We start from the raw sequence: 20,922 nt of genomic DNA on the forward strand, positions 1-20,922 counted from the left end.
AACCGTCCTCTTCTACTCCCCAGCATTTTAAATATACACTCGCATTAATGGTATAATCTGCCTAACCAGGGAGGATGCAGAATCCCTATTTAAAAAAACAAGATTTTTTTTTCCCCACAGACTCATAAACCTGAGTACTCATAAAATTCTAAAACACATCTTGTGAAACTTACTGAAACTGCTTTATTAAAAAAAAAACCTGCAAATAAATAATTCATTAAATCAATTCTCGTTTTATAAAGCAATACCAAAAAATATTAATCCCAGTGATCCTTTATACGTCTCCACTGTACTATCAGTACTGCCTGTCGGTTTGCTCCAGTAACAACGCCACATCAAAATAACCTAATTCATTTGGCTCCAGATGAAAAATGACTGCAATTTTGGGACCGATAACTGTTCATTATTCTGTACCAAATCAACAAGCTTACATTGTCTTGATAGTTACTCAAACAAAAATCAGTCGCTTGCATTCGGCATCTATTCTTCTGCTGTTTACAGACAGAAATATCAGAGGTTGGAGGGGGGGAAGTCTTTTGCTCCAACGGGATGCAAAAACTTAAAAGACAGCCTGGGAGTGATTCCGATCTCCTAGCAGCTTTGTCACCCGTGTAAGGCTTGCAGGCTCCCGTGGATGACACAATATAAGCGTGATCAGAATCAGGCTCCCTGACAGCCACAGCCTACCCGTTCAATCTAAAAACACTGTAAAAAATAGCGAGAAAGAGAGAGCATATTCTACTCACATGTACCCATCTGAAGGCTCTCCAGACTCCAAAACCGTGCCATTCCCCCCCTGGCTACCATGCTGCCGTCAGGCTCGACCCCAGGGCAAGGGCTGGACCTCTAACAGGTGATGCTCGGTCCCAAAGGGCTGGCGGAGGATCACAAAAGGCTCTGAGCTACCCACAGCGCGGAGAAACAGCCTGTTGGCTGCTTTCGGCTTGCCGGCTGTGCCTCCGAGGCCGAGCCCGGCTGGGAACTGCCAGCGGCGCGCTCAGCTCCCGGCTCGCTGACATCATGGGGTGCCCTTAGGGAGGAAGTTCCAGAAAAGAAACAAAAACCGGGCTGCCTGGCCCCGGCCGCGCAGTGCCCACAGCCGCCTGCGCCGGCCAGACCGCTCCCAGGGTGCCCGAGCGCCTCAGCGCAGCGAGCCAAGGAGTACATTTGTTTTTCATTAAAGCAGCTTAATGCAATTTCAATCTATATTCAAATGACTGCAATTCAAAGGGATAGACTACTTGGATGGGAGCTGGGAGTTCCTTGTATTACAACACTGTTCGGAGTATCGGTCTAGCTTTGGAATATTATACCGGTTAAAATTCCAGTAGAAGGTATTTTTTGCGTGGCTATTAAAACTTCTCTTGTTTCACAGGCAAATGCTGTTCATTATGCAGGGCACAGGCAGCTGAAGCGTTAAGGCTGCGGCAGGCTGCTCCCAGGAAAAGAGAGGAGGACAGAGACATTTTCTCAAACTGCAAACTTGATTCAGCTGCTCCAGAAAACAGGGAACGAGGCAGGAAAGCACCCAAACAGCCCAACTTTCACCGGGAATGACCCAGCCAGAGCACAGCCTCATTCATTCACCGTGGGCCAGCATTCACCACCCTTACATCCGCGTTGTTGTACAGTGAAGCCGGATCGGTTCACGCACTGGAAGCAAAGGCAGGAGCTGCTCCCATCAGCAGAGCGCAAACCCTGCTGCATCCTGCACTTGTACACAGCCCAGCATTTACGGTTGGGAAAGCTCCATCATCTTTACGGCTCGTTCTTTACCCACAGACTGCGTTGCTCTGAGCAGCAACGTTGCAAACTGAGCTTGTCCTTTAACTGGGGGCTGCGGCATCTCCGGGGACATGTTCACAAACCCCTGGAGGCATTTCTGCAGGCAGACCGCTCAACACCCACTGAAATCACATGGTTTCCTCCAGCGCTGCCTCAGACGGAGAAGGAAAGGCCAAACATCGCCCTGCAATATTAATGCCATCTTCCTACAAAAACCCAGGCTGGGCTGCACTGCACGGGAGGCTGACAGGAATTCTCTTCTGAATCCCCAAACTTCCCTATTATTTCTTACTGCAGGGACCCTTGTTGGATAGCACAGTAAAAACAAGCCACTACATATTATACACAGCCCCACACATTTTTCTCGGCACAAATCATTAAAAAAAAAAAAACCAATGCAGCAAACGGATGTGACACTGAAGTGCTGATGATCGTGGGACCTGCAAGTGAAGGCTTCACGCTTTCAATCAGCCAGAGCACAAGCTCTGCCATGTCAAACCCCTACCCACAGGGGGGAAACAGCTGAACTGCCAAAGGAAAATGGGATCAAACCCCACACAGCTCTTCTAGAAGATACATTAAAAACGATCTCTGAAAAACAGTCATTTGGTTTGATTCTTGCAGAACGGAACAGACTGCGTGCTTTTGCCCGATGACTAATCCAGTGCCACCATGGGATGCTGCTGGGGCCGGGGGGGGGGCGGAATCTGTTCTCCCTCCTCTGCACGGGCACATCTAGCAACTGTGCAGCCACAAACTGAACCACAAATTGAAGTACTCCTCTGGGGTGACCCGGTGGTGGGTTCATTTCCTGGCGGGATCAGCCAGGGACAGGCGGAGACGCGGGCTGTCCTCTCTAGCGCCACTCCAAATGCACGCCGCGCTGGTTTACCCACTGCACAGGGCACTCTGGAAAGGCTGTGGGTAGCACATACTAAAATACTAAAATTAAAAGCTAGTTCATCCGCCCCGAGAAAATCCAGTTCTAGATACCCCTCTGGCATCACAGGACCCTCCACCCTGGGGCAGACCAAAGGTCCCCCCCACCTCCTGCCCTGACAGCAGCCGGTAGCAGATGCCCTGGGAGGAACATAAAAATCGATGAGACATGTAATGGCGTTTTTCTGATGTACTTTCCTAAATTCCAGGTATCTGCAGATCAGTAAGATCCCTCCTGGGGCAGAAGTGATATCTTTGTGTCTAATGAACTGCATTTTTCAAACCACTTTCTGAATTTTTGTAAACTTTGGGGATGTGAAAAATCATGTGCAGCAATTAGTTTCATCATGTAATTTTATAGTGTGTGAAAATTATCTTTTATTTTTAACTTCCTATCTGATTATTTCACTTGGTGCCCTTTAGTTCTTACTTTATTGGAAACAATAACTATTATCTCTTCATTTTTCCTCTGCCAGTCAGACTTTTATTCCCCTATTGTCCTTTCTTCCAAGTTGCAGGGCCCTACCCGCGTTAATCATTCCTCACACAGGCACTGAGTGGGTTTTTCTGTCCTTTTGCCCTTCTCTTTATCGTCCCCTGTAAAGAAAATGCCTTTTGAGGTAGAGAGGCATGGGGAGATGGCCCCCACACACCACACCAGTGGCACAATCAGGCTTTCTGTTTTGTTCTCTATTCCCTTCCTACAAACTCCTGCCCTTTTATTTACTGTTTTGACTGTTACTATGCACTGAACTGACACTTTCATAAACTGTCAAGATTGCAAGATCTCTTCCTGAATGGCAATTACCAGCTTTAAATCCATTCTGCTGCGAGCGTACCAGGCTCGTGTGCCTCCATGTGCACCGCCTCGCCTTTATCAACACCGAACCCACCTGCCGCCAGCGCAGCGCGGTGTGTCTCGGTATTGTGAAATCCTTATGCAACTCTCTTCAAGGGGCTTGTGCTTTTACTGCCATGAATAATTTAGCACACAAGCAAGAATTATAATTTCACTCTATGCCTCCCTCCCCACGTTATTTGTGAAGCCCCTGAACACCCGACTCCACTCGTGAACTTTCTGCTTAAGAAAACCAACCACTTTCCTCCTCTCCATTACTTAGTGCTTACTCACTTATTAAAGCATGGAAGGATCCTCCCTATTATCCCAGGCTTATGTCTATTAAGAGACTTTTGTAAGAGATCTTGTCAGAGGCCTTTTGGAGATCCAAGTAGCTATACCTACTGAATCCCCTTGGATCCTCAGTGGTTTTTTTTTTCAGAAAACCTAATCCATTTCTAGGGCACAGCTTTCCTCTAGGGCACATGGGCCCTTCTTCATCCTAAGGGTCCACCAGTCTGTTGATGTTACTCTCTCTTATAGTTCCTAAGTCCTAAATACATTCTTTATATATTCTACATGCTATGATGTGAAACTCACTGATCTACTGCTCACTGGATCCCTCCTGATACTTCTTTATAAACGGTTATCTCTTGCTGCCCTCTTCCTTGTACTGAGGCAATTTTGGGGGAACGAATTCCACGCTGAGGCAGTAGCTCAGCAATTTCGCTCTTAAACCCCTTTAGAAGTCTTGGTTCTGGGAATTTGTTACTATTCATTTAGTTGCTTTACAAGTATTGCTGACATTTTGAGACAGATCCTTATCCAATTTGAGCTCAGGTTTTATTTCTCACTTACTTCCAAGGCCTGCAAACTGTCTAGTAGTCTAGCAGGTTCTCACATTTTTTTATATTACATAGTTTTTATATCTTTAGTAAATTAATTCTACGTTCCTGTAGCTTTACATCAAAATTGCTAGAGGTTTGGGGTTTTTTTTCTATTTGGATACAATTCAACAACCTGAAGGATGCCTTTTTTTTCTTTTGATAGGTTCTTTTTCCCTGTGTTTAATGGCAGAACCCTTTTCTTCTGTTTCCAAATTCTGTTTTGACAGGTGACAGGAATTTGCTCTCAGCATCTAAGATGCTGTCCTTGAACACACTCTCTGCTGCCTACAAGAATTCAACACCCTCTTCTGCTTCTTTGAATTCCTTTGTTACATAAATAACTTCTCACTTATATTTACTTTCCCTCTTTTAAATTAAAACACATACTGTATTGGATTTTTTTACTCTTCTCACCCCTGCAAGGATATTGGCTCAGCGTGCATTATGGACACAGAGGGCAAGATTCATTATCTGTCTGTATTCGGTCAATGAACAGCGCCCTAAATTATCTGTTTCTTCCAGTCAAGGTCACCTAGCTTAGTTTAGTAGTCCATAGAGTCAGATGAGACGCATCCCACCCTTACAGCTCTTATGTGTGATCCTGCACACACCTCAGGAATGGTTCAAGGATTGTTTCCTTTCCTGTAGGTCTCCTGATTAGCTGCATCGAGGAGTTATTTATGGTGCACCTAAAAACATAGCACTGTGCCCCATTCCAACACTTAACCCACATGGCAGCCATTTAAGTCTCCTTTTATGACTGTGCTTGCTGCCCTTGAAACTTCTCTGGTTTCCTTGGTTTGACAATTTACTATCACCATCCTGGTGATCTCAGGTGGTTCCTGATTTAATCCTGTCACTATACTTTCTCCCATTTAGGCATGGCATTCCAGTCCACGGGTCCTGTGACACTTGATGATACGGTCAATTTCTCTATCTGATTTGGGTCTTCTATTTTTCTTTAACACATTAGAGACTTTTTCACTGGTACAATCTTTTCTGTTATTCCTACACAGCTTGCACAGTGGTGATATGCTGATTATCTCCACTGGTTATCTTCCTTCAACCAAGTTTCTGACATATGTCATCTAGCTTCTTTAAAAATATGTTTATTTCTCCATCTTTTTAAACTTCCACTATTACTGGCAGGGTTGCCTGTTTTTCTAAATCCTCTTTAAACAACATTTGTCCAACAGTTTCTGACTATTTGTTGCTTGAGTTTTGTCAGCTTCTGCCCCATCCTTCCTCTGAGAATGCAGCGATCATTGACATCGCCTGTGAAGGACATGCTGTCCTGTACTCTGTATTATTTCACCTCGCCAGCTTTCCCCTAATTCTTTGTTTAGAAACTACCCCATAATCTCTTGGTTTACATGTCAGCAGCCTGCTTTTGTTTTGGTTTAGAAAGCAAAGGATCTTTTTTATTTCAAATGCTCCTCGGTTCATAAATAATCTAAATCTCCCTCTTTTTAATACAACTTTCTGCGTGAAGGTGCCTGGAGGTAAAAAGGCCTCTCTGGCTGACACCGAGCGTGGTATTGTCAGCACTTGGGGCAATTTTACCACTGGGCTCCTGCTCTTTTTAGCTTCTACCTGACAGCTTCAATTTTGCCTCCAGTGCTTGCCTCCCGTCGCCTCTTGTTATAAAAGTAGACAGGCAATGTATTAGGCTTTAGCAAGTAACTAAAATAAGATAGCACTGGTTTTCAGTGCTTGGGTTTAGAATTTCTCTCTGTAATAAAGGGCTTTTGTGCTATCAAATTTCACTGTACACGAGCAAACAAAAAACTCTCACATGTTCAAAGACAAGGAAATGCCTTGTGAATTTAAGAGAAAAAGGAAAGAGATCAGAATGTGTGACACTAGTCACTTTATTATTTTCTGCTGGAGCTACTTAAGAGATCTTTGCAACTGCTCTCAAACTGCAAAGTCCGTGATATTCCCCCACTTGCCTTCGGGGCTTTCATTTCAGAAGCTTTTCCTGCTCAACTGCTATGTTTATTGTAATGAGTCATAAAAGTCACATCTAGCATAATCAATATTGCTTTGGCTTCATTGTCTTGAAAAGTGGCAGAAACCTTGCTTTGTGTATTTGTCATCCTGTCGCTTATGCTTAGGAGACCAGTTATTTGAAATCTAAACACCTGGGAAGACACTACTCTCAGGCAGTTGTCTAGGTAACTATTATTGTTATGGCGGTTGGACTAGATGATCTCCAGAGGTCCCTTCCAACCCCTATCGTTCTGTGATTCTGTGACTTCATCTGGTTTCCAAACATGAAATGGAAAGGATAACTAAAAATAGAAAAGGAATCCCTACTCCGTGATGTGTAAAGAGTCTCTTTTTTTGAAACTAACTCAGGGCAAACCTATTATTCTGTGAGTAGCTGTTCTAGAATCAGGGACCATGTAATACCATGTAATCTCAGCAAGGGTTGCAGTATTAGATGTTGAATTTACCTCCATGTCTAATCTGGATCATTCAGTATATTGAGATACGTACAGCAAGGACACACTCCAGACATGGGTTTTAAAGTAGTTGCCAATATTTTACTACAACATAAATTAAAAAGAGAATACTAATATAGCATATATAATGTATGTCATTGCTATAGTTAGAAATTCTCAACTCTTTTCCTTGGAGAGCACCTTCTGAAGAAAAGTGTCATGCTCTACTGAAGACTGGAAAACGCAGTTTTAAAATGTTCTTATAAAAATTAATTTGTAATTGAGGGATTTTTGAGCAGAATTTGGATATCATTGCAGCTAAAACTTAGCTTTGAACCATAAAAGCCAAGTACTGAGTAGTAAACATATGTATAATTTCAACAAAGAAACATTGAAAATGCTATTTGTTAACTTTCCTTCTTCAGTCATGGCAAGCCCTGATCCAGACACCTTCACTTACTCTCTCACAGAGAGGCACAGTGAAGGTTCCCTGCAGTGTTTTGTTCACTATTAACAGTGAAGAATATGAAGTGAAAATTTTGCTTTTATGTCCGACCCTTGCCAGTGAAACACAAATAATTGTTTAGATTATGCTCACGGTGGGCTGAAAGAACACAAATGGTATAAACCCAGGTTTTCTGGTCCCACTTGACAAGAAATGTTCCACTAATGCTAGGTAGGACTTTCTATTAACTCATTATAGCACTGCATGCTAATAGTAAAAAATTACAGAAAAAATACACGAGGCATATCAGAGAGTCTGATAAAGGGTACCACTTCCAAAAAGGCAATATTTTCCACGGATCTGTCCATGATGTCCCAGAGCCCTGGTTGGGCTACACTCACCACTATGTAAGCGACTGCAACTGCATACAGTTCTCTGAAACAAGCTGCTTAATTATTTAAGGCTTGCCTAGCTAGGTAGTTAAGCTGAATGCACGGCAAACAGAAAATAAAAATACATGTGTGGTGTGGCTATGGTTTGGGTATGAACTCAAAAGCACATCAGACCTTACTTCCTTCATATTCTATTATTATCTTCAGGCAAGTATGTGAATAGAGAGTGGAAAATGCAGGAGTGCAAGTGGTACAGAAGAATAGACCATAGCAATGCGAAAGAGTAGATGTCAAAAACAAGCTTTACGTGTAAGCAGCAGGAAAAGCTATTAACAAGAAAGTCGTCAAACAAAGCAACTGAGCTGGGTACTACTTTGTCACTGAGTTGGTTTGCACCCTTTTGTGTTCCACATTACAACCTACTTCCTGACCAAGCTGGGGTATGAAGTTGAGATCTAGAAAGTTAAAAAAGATTTGCCCATCTTACCATTAGATGTTCTCATCTGCCGCCTTCGTCCAACCCGGTCCAGGCCGATGGGGGTACTTTGTGAAAAGGTGAGCGGCCGGAACCTGGCCGAAACGGCTTTGTAAGGGGGGACCTGGTGCGCTGGGACGGGTGGCCGCGTTGCAGGCTACAGAGAAAACAGGAAAATCCAGTATTAGTAAAGCTACCAGCAAGTCCAACTGAGCAAAACTCAGGTATGAAGTAAGGTTTCTTCAGATAGTCCAGCTAATTGCAGGGGCAGTACAATCCCCTGCTTTGAAGTGACATTGCTTAAACACTGCATACCATATCCACCAGCATCACAGAAAATGTTTTATTACATTACAGTTCTCTGTTACATTAAAAACTCCTTAGCCTTCATTGTGACCAGACATGCTCTATGATTTTCATCTTGCGTGCCCAAATGCTCTGGGATCTAACTGCTTTGAGACCAGCCTGCACAATGCTGGCCGGCGTTGTAAACACACATCTGAGGGGAAACCCCAAGCGAAAGAATGACCAGAAATGCTAAAGCTGGAAGTTGTATTCATTTCCTGGGAAACTTGCTTTCTTCAAGTAAATGTATTGCTTATAAAATAAAATAAAGTAAGGACAGATTGAGAGAGTTGGGGTTGTTCAGTCTGGAGACAAGAAGGCTCCGAGGAGACCTTAGAGTGGCCTACCAGTATCTTAAGGGGGCCTACAAGAAAGCTGGTGAGGGACTTTCTAGGATGTCGGGTAACGGTAGGACTAGAGGGAATGGATTAAAGCTAGAGATGGGTCGATTCAGACTGGACGTTACGAGGAAGTTCTTCACCATGAGGGTGGTGAGACACTGGAACAGGTGGCCCAGAGAGGTGGTGGAAGCCCCATCCCTGGAAGTTTTTAAGGCCAGGCTGGACGGGGCTCTGAGCAACCTGATCTAGTGGGAGGTGTCCCTGCCCATGGCAGGGGGGTTGGAACTGGATGACCTTTAAGGTCCCTTCCAACCCTAACAATTCTATGATTCTATGATTCTAAAGGTATTTTACAAGACTAAAATGATTATCTAAATGATCCGCTGCCCTGAAGTTCCCAGGAGTCTCATTAAAAAGAGATAATATTAAGTTTACTCATAACTTTATCTAGAAGCCATTTTCTTCCATTAAATCATTCATTTGCCTAATTGTGATTAGAGAACCTACCCCTGTTTTATTTGCAAACTGAATCCAATTTTATGTTGTCCCTTTTCATGCTGTAGGTTGGGCTGGCCACTAAACGAACGACAGATGCTCCACATTAGCCAGGCTGAATGACCTTGCATAAACATTCAATATTAAATAGCCTGACCTTGGCATATGAACTTCAGAAAAACTCATCTTTACATCTTATCTTTCAGTTGTTACTGTCCATGGGCCCTTCTATCAAGTAATCTGAAACATCAGGGTTGTGTTTTTTTATGCTCTCTTGACACTCTATTATGAAACCAATGGTTTAGAATTGTTTGAAAATGTTTTCTCACACCTAAGCTGTCAGACCAAAACAAAACTCAACAAAGAAGGAATTAGCATTACACTTTTCAAATATTCCCGTGGGTTTTCAAAGCTTTTAAGAAAAAAAAATCATCAAGGTGAAGATCAGTCTTTGAAAGCCCCACAAAAATTACTTCTAGCACATGTATTCATGCTTCATTAGTTCTTTTTTACATTCCAGCTACAAATTTACTTTTGAATATGACTGCCAAAAACCCCTGTGTGTATTGAATACGATTTAACTAACCTCACCTTTAAACCTCATTTCTTCACTGGTTTAGCAACAAATCAGGATCCTACTGAGTAACAACACAAAGTGTAAGTCCGATATATTGCATCGAACAGGTAAAAGAAGTGATGTCAACTACTATATGCAAACAGCATATAGCAACACACCTATTTATTTTTGGGCAATTAAAATTTTCTTGTAAGGCTTCAGGCCAGATCCTTCCCCGGACAGGCAAGGATGTGCCTCAGCGGCAGGCCCAGGAAGGCCATCATTTGGGTTAAAAATGTGTCCCTATGGGGAACGGTTTTGGTCTTGGCCACAGTGATCTAGCAGTGTCCTCATTTAACCCCGGCCAGCCCTGGCAGCAGCATCGGAGCATGGAAAGAGTCAACTCAAATTGCTGCCTTGATTCATGTTCCTTCATTAATTAACTGATGCCAGCAAGGTTTCAAGACAGATCAATTTGTTTTCAGCAGTAAATGAAGGGCCTGGAGAGCGTTCAACCACTTCCATGGTACGGCAAGGATAATTTGTGTTGCTGATACTCAGTATTGCTTGAAATCTGTCTATTAGGGTAAGATGGCCTACAATTCATGACAATAACTTTCCTCTTTTTTTCCTCCAAGCTAAGTAATGATAAGATTTATTTTAAAATATCCCAATTATATCGGTTTTGAAATTACGGCCTTTGCCTGGGTAAAACATTCATTGGCTTCAACTGGAGTTCTGCTGGTACAGACTTCAGGATGCATTTTTTCATCAGGGAACTATAAAAAAAAAAAACATGCAGTATACAGTAACAGTGTTCATGTTAAAAATTGCTTTTCACAGGAGACTGAAAATCCTGCCATTGTTTCAGCATTTGATTTCAGTTGGGGAAGTACCGTACCCATGAATGATACTGCATTGAACTTCCCAGCAGGAGAACGAGTGGCATGAGAAAGATTAAGAGGATACAAATTCCATTAATAACAACTAGAAGCTCATTTTTTTAGGATGTAAATACTATTCCTTTCTTTCTGTTGCTTTATCAACTTGACAATTGCTTTAAGTAGGAGTCCTCCAGCTTTTCTGGAGAGTGGAAAACACCTGATCAGTGCAGGGTTACAAAAGCCCATGAGCTTGAAGCTCTGCAACCAGCTACAAGATGGGGCCACCATTACCACCAGAACAGTAAGATCCTCCACACATCATACCCGCTCAGGACTACCTCCAGGAAAAAAGGAGCTATTTTTATCTTTCAGAAGTTTTTTGTTTCTCAGTCTCTTACCTAAGCCAACACAGATGGCAAATAAGCATATAGGTACTGCTCAAGTGGTAACTCAACCACTCGCTGTTTTCTTACAGGCTTCCTGCGTTCCATCAGGTCAATATAGTAGTGCATAAACAGGGTGGGTTTTTTTCATATTCACAGTTTTCTCAGATTTTTTTTTTATTTTATTAACTCCTTAATTTATTACCAAGTTTCTAAAGCTACTTCCTTATTAGTTATAAGTATCATTGCTATGCAAATACCAAGATTTTGAACACCACAGCTAATGCCACAGGTTTTGAACAGGCCTGCTTTCATAGAATTTGAAATGATCAATAAATAATGTGTTACTATTATATTGTTTGTACTCCTCTGTTCCTGAGGCCTTATGCCCTGTAAGGTGACTAAACACACAGCTGTATTACATACAAATCAGCTCATATACACCAATATGAGACATAACAACCATTCTAAGAAAGAAATAAGGGTTATGTACAATACGGAAAATATTATCCCAAAGTCAGGACCAGTTTTATTCCATGCTGGTTTGTTTTGTAACAACAAGACAAAGTAATTAGTGACCAGGAAAGCAGAATTGTAAGTACACGATGTCAGCTTGACGAAAGGGAAGGAAGAGAAGGAAGCATCCATTCTATTTTCTAGGCTGAAGATAGAGACAAGGAAGTGAAAGGGTCTTGTGCAGTTTGCAGAGAGCACATCTCTTATCTTACTTGTGTCAGCAGACCTTCTATCTCTTCTGCCGGACCGTTTCCATAGAAATTGACCCCACCTATTACGGAGATGGGTCTTCTTTTTCGTCCTCTGTGGTAGCCTACTGTATTGCTTTGGATCACAGACCCGACGGAAGCCAGTCCTGGCTGATTTTCTCCATCCGTGCAGTCTGTCTTCTGAGACTCCACCGCAACTGCATCTTCTGGTATAGAGAAACTTCTGATGGACATTTGGCCATAGTCTGAAAGAGGTCTGGGACGAGATCTTTTTCCAGAGCCCCATCTCCTGGGTGCAACCTTTTGTGTGTCTGTCTTTTCTTCATCCTGGGATGGGGACCTCTTCCAGTGGTCATCAGAAACAACCTTTTTAAATGTGAACAAGTCAAATAAGCCACAGAATTTTCTGACAATCATTTGCGAGTTTTTCAATGGCAGATCAATTTAACAATGCTAAAAAGAAAGCGTTATCATAATAAATACAATAAATGCCACTGACAATTCAGGAAGAGAGTAACTTTGCAAAGGAAAGACATCATGATGCTCGTACTGAGTAAGGTTAACACCCAACTGTCAGCATCTCTTACACAAACATGACTAATAACACTAAAAACTCACCTATTATCTCAGCAGTACAGACAGATCCTATCATAAACACTGAATTCACTAAATAATGTCTTGGAAAGGCACTCACAGGACTTGTTCCTGGGCACAAGTAGGATGTTACATGTAACACCAGCAAAAATTATTCAATCAGCATGCTAGCTGGGTTTCTGCACTTTTTGGACAAAGGGTAATGGTTTTAAACTGAAAGAGTTTAGATTGGACGTAAGGAAGACATTTTTTACAATAAGGGTGGTGAGGCACTGGAACAGGTTGCCCAGGGAAGTTGTGGATTCCCCATCATTGGAAGTGTTCACACTCAGGTTGGATGGGGCTTTGAGTCACCTGCTTTGGTGAAAGATGTCCCTGCCCATGGTAGGGGGGCTGGACTAGATGATCTTCAAAGGTCCCTTCCAACCCAAATCATTCTATGTTATGGAGGCTATGAATGGAGGCTTTACCTCCATTCAGTGATGAAAATGAGCGGTAAGGCTGCAGTTTGACTGCTTGCCCATCCCAGGTAACTGTGAGCCGATACCAAACCGGGCAGTCGCACCCCCTCCTACCACTCACTCCCACACTCTCACTTGGGTCAGATCTAGAGATTACGCAGCCACGTGCGAATTGGGTGAGTGAGCTCATCCAGTCTGGAAGGCAGAAGCTAATTTTCTACACACTCATGGAGGTTTATATTCATACCGAGTAGGACCAGAGATAGGTTATAACATAAATACAGGAAAACTGACGGGTTTAGAGAGGAAACTTGGAAAACGAGCATGTTATTCCCATTTAACAGCACATCTGGCTCACAAAGGTTAATGCCTACAGGTATCATAATTGCACTGGTAGGCAAGTTTGGAAATAAAATAAAGTCAACTGAAGTACTTGTTAGAGGGAACATTTTTCAGGATTTCAATGCATTTGGAGTAATACTGCTGTAATCTTTTTCTAGCAAAACCCCTACAGTTTTTGAGAAAAAATACTGCACATCATAAAATTTGCATGCACTTTCCCCCAAAATTTCCAAATCCTCAGCATTTCCTTGGCTTTTCCTGGCTCCTCTGTAAAGAATAAAAAAGAAGCAGAGAGAGGAAGATGGGTGTTTCTGGGCTTGGTGGCAGTTTGCATGAACGCCTGATGGAGTGAATGGCAAACTCCACAGCACTGCCAAGCAAATGAACCCTGCCCCAAGTTCTTATACAAATTATGAACTAATTCTGACTTTTTTTTTCTAAAAAAATCAGCCTACATCTTCATTAGGATATCTTTAGACTATCTAAGTGTATTTCTGACGATGTTCAATGCTAATAAGTATTCCAAAAAAGAAAGGCATCATTTTGCCTGTCTCTGGCTACATTTTGTTCATCTGTTTCAGACCAGATGAAGGCATTTCAGGTATTGCATATTCAAAGCAAACATGCAGCCCAGAATCAGCCTTTTACAATGATGCCTGTGAAAAAGCACTTATCTTCTGCCACCTTCTTCTCCAGCTGCTGGTTTCAACCAGGGCAGTGCAACTCTGACACAGTGGCCAGATTCTGCTTTTTGTTTGAAAGACAACTCAAGACAAATTTCACTGTACAAAAAGCGTATTATCTAGTAGGCAGAGTTATTAAACAGTCAGCATTTTAACGTAATTACTGCAATTAAGGTATGAAAAATGATCAATGTCATACAGTACTCTACATTCAATTATTTCACTTACAGCATGAAATTTATTCTAAACAGAGCACTTGCTTAAATTCTGATTTCTATGGCATCACACCTGTAACTCAAGCATGCTCCAACTTCTCTGCAGATTTTAGCTGAGGACCAGTTTTAAAAGTAAAAGTGATTCAGTAGAAAGTGACTCCCTGGCTGGTGCAGTGACACAGCTTCATCAGAAGCTGTCCCTTAAACCAGCCCCTCCGAGGTCAGAGCAACAAAATCACAGGTCGAATAAGGTTCTTACCTCAGAATCAGACACAGGTAAAGGGTCTCCACAAATGCAGTGACTGAGAAAGGAGCTCATGAGAGTCATTTTACGTTTTTGTTTTGCAAAGTCTTGTCCGTAAGAACTACAAGCGAGAGGAAACTCTCTGCCTAACCAGTCAGGCGAAGTTCATCCCATGATCCTGTACTTTTAGGCTGAGGGAAGGACACGTCACACGTCATGTCCTAATCTGCTTTCTATACCCTTATCTTGAGCAATAACATTTGCAAAGAGAGGACTGCTCTCGTTCTGCAGCACTCCGCCTACAGTACTGATCCAAATGACAGCGAGACTAATCTCTGCTGTGCAATAAAGAATGCTAAAGGACGTGTATTTTTAGGCTGAGATCTATAAACTGCAATAAAGAATACTAATAAAACAGAAAACTTAAGCCTCTCACAGCAAAAATCAGAGGAAACCAGACTCACAACCTCACTTTAAGAGACCTACTCAAGCAGGACCTATCAAGTGACTGCTTACTAGCATGAGTAAAATATCCAGCACCCAACTCACAGGCTCCAGTATTGCAGCCACTTAAGCTTAAATCTGATTCTTGACATCAATGAAAAAATTCTGAGGAAACAGTTTTGTTCCACCTGTCACCGGCTTTATACTGGTGCAGCACCACTGACCTCAAATAACTTTCTCTTGATTAATCCCTTATAAGTGAAACCAGGTTTATATTCTACAATTATTATTGGTAACACCTATAGACATTCGGAATAAATTCTTTCCTGTGAGGGTGGTGAGACACTGGCACAGGTTGCCCAGGGAAGCTGTGGATGCCCCATCCCTGGAAGTGTTCAAGGCCAGGCTGGATGGGGCTTTGAGCAGCCTGGTCTAGTGGGAGGTGTCCCTGCCCGTGGCAGGGGGGTTGGAACTAGATGATCTTCAAGGTCCCTTCCAACTCTAAGCCTTCTATGAATAGAGATATACATGGCACTTCATATAGGATGAAAATCAAAAACTCATGCATTATAAATGTTGGTCAAAAATTTCAAGGAATTTCAAGATTTCTGAGAAGTAAAGGTCTAAGCTGAATCCACACTGGATTTTCTGAAATTCACACCTGCTAGTCTGGTAACAGCACAGGATCACCAATGCTAGCAATCAAGATTATGCATCTTATCTTTTAGGCTGTATCCTATGCTAGGTTTCTTCTGAGACTGCAAACGCTACATATTTATACTGATGCAAATGAATTAATTTTACTCGGACAGCTAAATTCCTACAACAGCGTATTAGTTAAATTATTGTATTTTCAATCATTTTCCTTTTTGTTGACAGCAGTATATCTACAAATACGACCATTTAAAATGAATATTTACTGTGATCCAGGCTACACTTTTATTTGGTATTGTTCCCATGTAATATGTCACTCTTCAGGGGGAATTCAGGTCCAGATCCCCACGCCTAAATTTTGATGTCTGCAATGGAGGTGTCCATGTGGACACCTCCATTGGAGGTACCAGTGGAGGTAGATGTTAAAGCTGTCATCATAGCCTCTAGAGATCTGGGGTGAGATTCTGCTGCCTACACATTGGCAGCCAGAGCCGTTTCAAATGTCCTAAGGGATCTAAAATATCTCCACATACCATGCATCATGCAAGTATGACAGAAGACGTACGGGAGGCATGGGCCATCCAGAAGCACCCCCTGGAGACAAGGGGGAACCAGTCAGGGCACCTCCAGCAGCGCTGGGTGCCTACGTTCAGGCAATTGAGTTGTGCCCCCAAACAAGACTGTCAACCAAGCCTACAGAGCACTACGGGCAGGAATCAGGTGCAAGAGCTGATCTCGGGTAGATGTAGATGGCACTACAGCCATGTTCCCCAACATTGTAGGGAAGCCTGGTTGGTTCCTATCTCCCCCCACCAGCGAGGTGCAGCTTCCCCACAAGGTGCTTTCCAGCTGTGCGCAGCTGTCTTGGACACCTGCCTCTCATTGCACTTGACAGCGATTTTTAGGTAACTCAGCTCAGTTCTAGGTGCCACTTTCAGGTGTGCTGCTTGGGTTTGCCTCCCATGGACCCCTGACCAGGCTATGGAGGGAGCTTTCCCAGGCGGCTCCCAGGCACACAGCTGCCTGAGCCCAGACAGACCAAATCTCTCCTTCGCCTGGCCCCAGACTGATTTCCCAATCCAGGCACAGCAGCTTCAAGGACTTGATCATGATCTCGCTCAACTCGACCTGGCACTGGTACAACCCTGTTGCATTTAATGGCGCATGACTGCTGCTGGCATTCCTTGTTACTCATTAATACCAATGTAAGCTAACTTCAGCATCAGGTGAAATCTTAGCCTTTATAGCCGGAGGAGAGCCAGGTTCTGCAAATATTACTCAGACTACAAGTGTATATTTTGATAAATTCCGCACCCAAAATTGCCTTCAGAGGGAGCGCTGCCCAAGGAGCACGAGATCTGATCTGTACCGTACTGATAAAGTGTTGCTTCTATGGATGCAACTTTTATCAGTGAAATGGCAAAAAACTGCCAGCACCTTTTGCTGGCACAGTTGAATAACCATGAATAACCCTTCATCCTATACCTGACCACACTCTCCACTGCAGAAAAAGCCCAAATTATAAATCAGACCCAGCCCAGCCCGCTACTGGTCAGCTTGCTGCTGTTAGTATGCTTGTGAGGGCTGACATACTGTTGCCATAGTGCTGCCAAAGGAAAAACAATCCCCGGGTGTTTTTTTTGTTAATGCGTTTATGCCAATAAACTCCCTGGTGAAGGTAAAATCACCGCTCTATGAACGTGTTGATCCCTGTGTACATTGCTGAGGGTCCCTGCCCACTAATCTGCATTTCTACCCATACCGTTACTTATTTGGGTTTCTTAAATTTTATTTTTGTGTTCTAAACGTACTGATACAATTAATGCTTCATAATATATAGATATATAAGGGGACACTTACATCTCCCAAAATTTTTTTCTTGCCCTGGAAATCTGCTGGGAAGTCACAGGTAGGTGCCTCCTGGACAAGGACGCCCAGCCGTGCTGGTCTCCAGGGAAGAGCATCCTCCCCGCTCCCCTTTGCCAAAGCAGCGGCTGTACCACAGGGCCACACAGACAGGCTGCTGCTGCTGCCCAGGAACCCCCGGGGAGCTGATGCTCAAGGGTATTTCATAGCCGTTTTTCATTAAAGAAAGCCCCCTTCTGCCTTTTTTTTTTTTTTGATTAGCTCCACAATAAGTTGCATTGCTTCTTGTTTGGGTATCTCTGTATTTTTGAGCTGCCCAGCAGAAATGCAACTTTGCTAACTACAGCTGCCTTTCTTCTCTAATCCAGAGAAAGGAAGAAATACAAGAAATACATATTCATTTCTGAATGCCATTTATAAAAAGATGCGATGAATGAAACAGATAATTCTGGCTGAGAATAAATTACAAAAAATACCTGAGTAGGTTGAGAAGTATCAGAACACGATTACTATAGATTTTCAGTGAAAACATGTGATAGATAATCACTCATGTTCTTTGTAAATGACAAGGCTTAAAAGCAAAAACTGGAGTATTTATAGTGAAAAATCACATCATTTGTGCTGTTTCATGTAGATATTTCTGTGTTTTGATCACGAATACACATTTCTGCGTGTGTTCATGAGTCTATATAAAAATGTACAAACTTCTTATACTAGCAATGTCAGCTATATGCCAGTATTATAATTGGTTACTATTAATTAGCTGATATTTCTGTATAACACATTAACTGCCAAATGTTAGGGACTTAGTAGTAACATTAGAATTGACTTTTTAACTCATGTAAGCTAGCAAAACTATAAAGGACCAAGTGATCACGACCCAGTGGTCATAAATTATTTTATCACCTTCACTTAACAGAGTAAAAGTCCGGACAACGTGTCTCCACCCAGGTACATGATAAAAGGCAACCTTTGCACTTTTCCTGCTGCTAAATGGCAGTGGGGGAGCATTAGATGAAGTTTATTTATCATCACTACAAACTGAGGCCAAAAGCTTGGTTTATGTTTCATGGACGTGATCAATATTTTTATTTGCAAACCGTTGTGACAGACACAGAGATTATGAGACTCCAGATAGAATACAGCCTTCCAGAGAAAATATATTTATTGCTTTCTTTCCAGATTTTATAAAAAGATCCTGAAGTGCTACGAGAGCCCGGTGATTCCCTGTTGATCCAACAGGATGACAATTTCCGACAGTGATACCGGCACAGCAATAGTTACCATGGAAATTTTTGCTTTTACTGTAGAAGAAAGCACCCATTCAGAATGTCCGTGTTTTCAGCTTCTATCATAAACTAACCAGAATTATTAAACCAGTCCAATTCACTTACAGGAAGAAAATTTTCATCTATTCCTTTCCAATTAAATGCAAAGTGCACTATATCCTTTTTCTTTACACGCCTGTGCCTCCTCTGCCACCAGCATCTTTTCTTTTTAATTAGCCTTTGAGAAGACCCCCAAATAAATGCATTGATTATCTGCCCCTAGAATACACAGTGCTATTCGACTTGTGGTCTGCAAGGCAGGAGAACACGATCTGTGAAACAGCTGCAAAAAAACCTGTTTAAGGCCTTTACACCTATACAAACAAGCACAGCAGAAGAAATCAAATACGACCATATTAAAAACTTCACATAAGTTTTAGCTGCTTGGAAGTTATAAACATTACACCAAGATAATCTGCCTTTTCTTCCCTCTTCCTCCCCAAAACTGAGTGGACCCACAATTTAAAAATTTGAGTAACACCGCTTCAAAGGGGGACCCCCTAAAGGAACACCACTGCACTACACCAGTATGAGCTCCTAGAATGGATGCAAGGAAAAACTATACCTTGTCATACAGTAAAATTACATCACTGTGCCTTGTAACGTGGTAAAATCAATCCCCATTAGCAACATAACGCTACTGTGGTAAAACACTCATTTTTTTGGAAGTTTGAGAAATTGGAAAAATATTATAGAGTTCTACTGTTCGGGTTTGTTGACACCAAAGCAATTGTCATATTTTAACTAACAAATACACCTATAAAACTGCATTATATAGGCTACAGAGATATAACCACAAACAAAATTTGGCCATGTTATTTCTAAGGCATTTTTAATGCAGGTTTGCTTCATTTAACCTGATTCTTGAAAGCCTGCTTATCGTAATCAACAAGCATAATGCTTTCCCTCTCAGCAACATGCCTCACCGAGATTAGCGAGTTCACCTTCGCAATATCCACATTTCACAGATAAGGAGCAGACACAAAGCAGTTAAGTCGTGTAAGTCACAGAGGAAGCACAGGGCTGAACTGGAAATGACAAGCGGATCTCCTGACTCTCAAATCTGTTCTTCAGCCTCAAGGATTTCCTTCGTCCTCTCCTCTAGCTCATTTCCAAAACCAAATCAGCTAACATTTCCGACTGGCATAGGAGAGTTTGCAGGGAAATGTATTTGTTTTGCAGAAATAATCTCATTAGTCATATAAAAATGCAAGCGCGCCAAAAACAGAAAACTGTTTCCACTAGTTTTCCAGGGACTGACACTTGGGGAGAGCTGGGTGATGCTCTAACGCTGTCCCTTCCTTAGTTCAGCAGCTGAACTGGAATAGCAAGCATGTCGTGTATAGTAAAGGAGTATTCACATCCTCTGCCTCTTCTTAGAAGATGTACAGGCATTAATAATCCCTAAATAAATCCATAAGTAATTCTGAAATTGACTCAGAACACTCCAGATCACGTAACAGGTCTAAAAAAAAAATCCGTTTTCCTTTTATTTGGCAAAACAAGCAACTTTTTCCAGGCTGTCTTTGTAACATCCGTTGGCGAGCCTCAAAAGCCAGACGACAACCACAGGTCGAAAGTGGAACTTTATGCTAACAAAGCAAACCATAAAAAGCCATAGGCCTTTGCATCTCTTCAGTGTCTCTCCAGGCGGAGATCCTCCAGTTCCTCCCTCTCTCCACCCTTCCAGAGCAAAGCCTCATCATCCCTGCCCAAGCCCAAACCCAGCCACCAGCAGGTCCCAGCAGCAGTCACAAACTCAGCTTGCGTGGGGTGGAGCTGCCTTGGGCAACTCTTCGTCTGCAAACTATTACTTCCTAGAGCGTTGGAGTAAGGGTGAGGCTGCTGTGGTTGAGCTTGAAGCAGGAAGAGTCGAGGCTGCTGTGCTCGGTCTCCTCCAGCGCCTGGCCGGTCCCCCAGTCTGCCACAGCATCCCCCTCAGCATCCCCGTACCACGAGCACCACAGCAGCCTCTGGATGCCAGAAGGGGAAACGCAGAGGAAACTCCTGCAGCTGCCTCTGCTCAATTTGGACATTGCAATCTCCCAGTGTCCAGATGGATTTTCAGTGCTGACAACTCCACACCATGCTTGATGTAAAAACTGAATTAGATGGCCAGAAGCGCCGTTCCACTCTTTGGGGTACTGTTACTCC

The 20,922-nt window shown here is 42.7% G+C and overlaps 1 protein-coding gene across 6 annotated transcripts in view; it reads right to left on the reverse strand.

Moving 5' to 3' along the window:
• The window catches only part of SPATA13 (spermatogenesis associated 13), a 165,626-nt gene that overhangs the window by 20,235 nt on the left and 124,469 nt on the right, over positions 1–20,922 (reverse strand). For 4 of the 6 annotated variants that reach the window (XM_054209223.1, XM_054209240.1, XM_054209233.1 and 1 more), the window contains exons 3-4: positions 11,941–12,303; positions 8,221–8,365 (exon numbers count right to left, since the gene is read on the reverse strand). In XM_054209223.1, the coding sequence (XP_054065198.1) occupies positions 8,221–8,365; positions 11,941–12,303 (508 nt within the window). Of the gene's footprint in view, positions 1–746; positions 8,192–8,220; positions 8,366–11,940; positions 12,304–14,491; positions 17,653–20,922 lie in introns of those variants that run through there. The other 2 variants (XM_054209257.1, XM_054209266.1) reach the window with 2 other exon arrangements.

This window comes from Rissa tridactyla, chromosome 1, assembly GCF_028500815.1.
Source record: "Rissa tridactyla isolate bRisTri1 chromosome 1, bRisTri1.patW.cur.20221130, whole genome shotgun sequence".
NCBI classification, from domain to species: domain Eukaryota; kingdom Metazoa; phylum Chordata; class Aves; order Charadriiformes; family Laridae; genus Rissa; species Rissa tridactyla.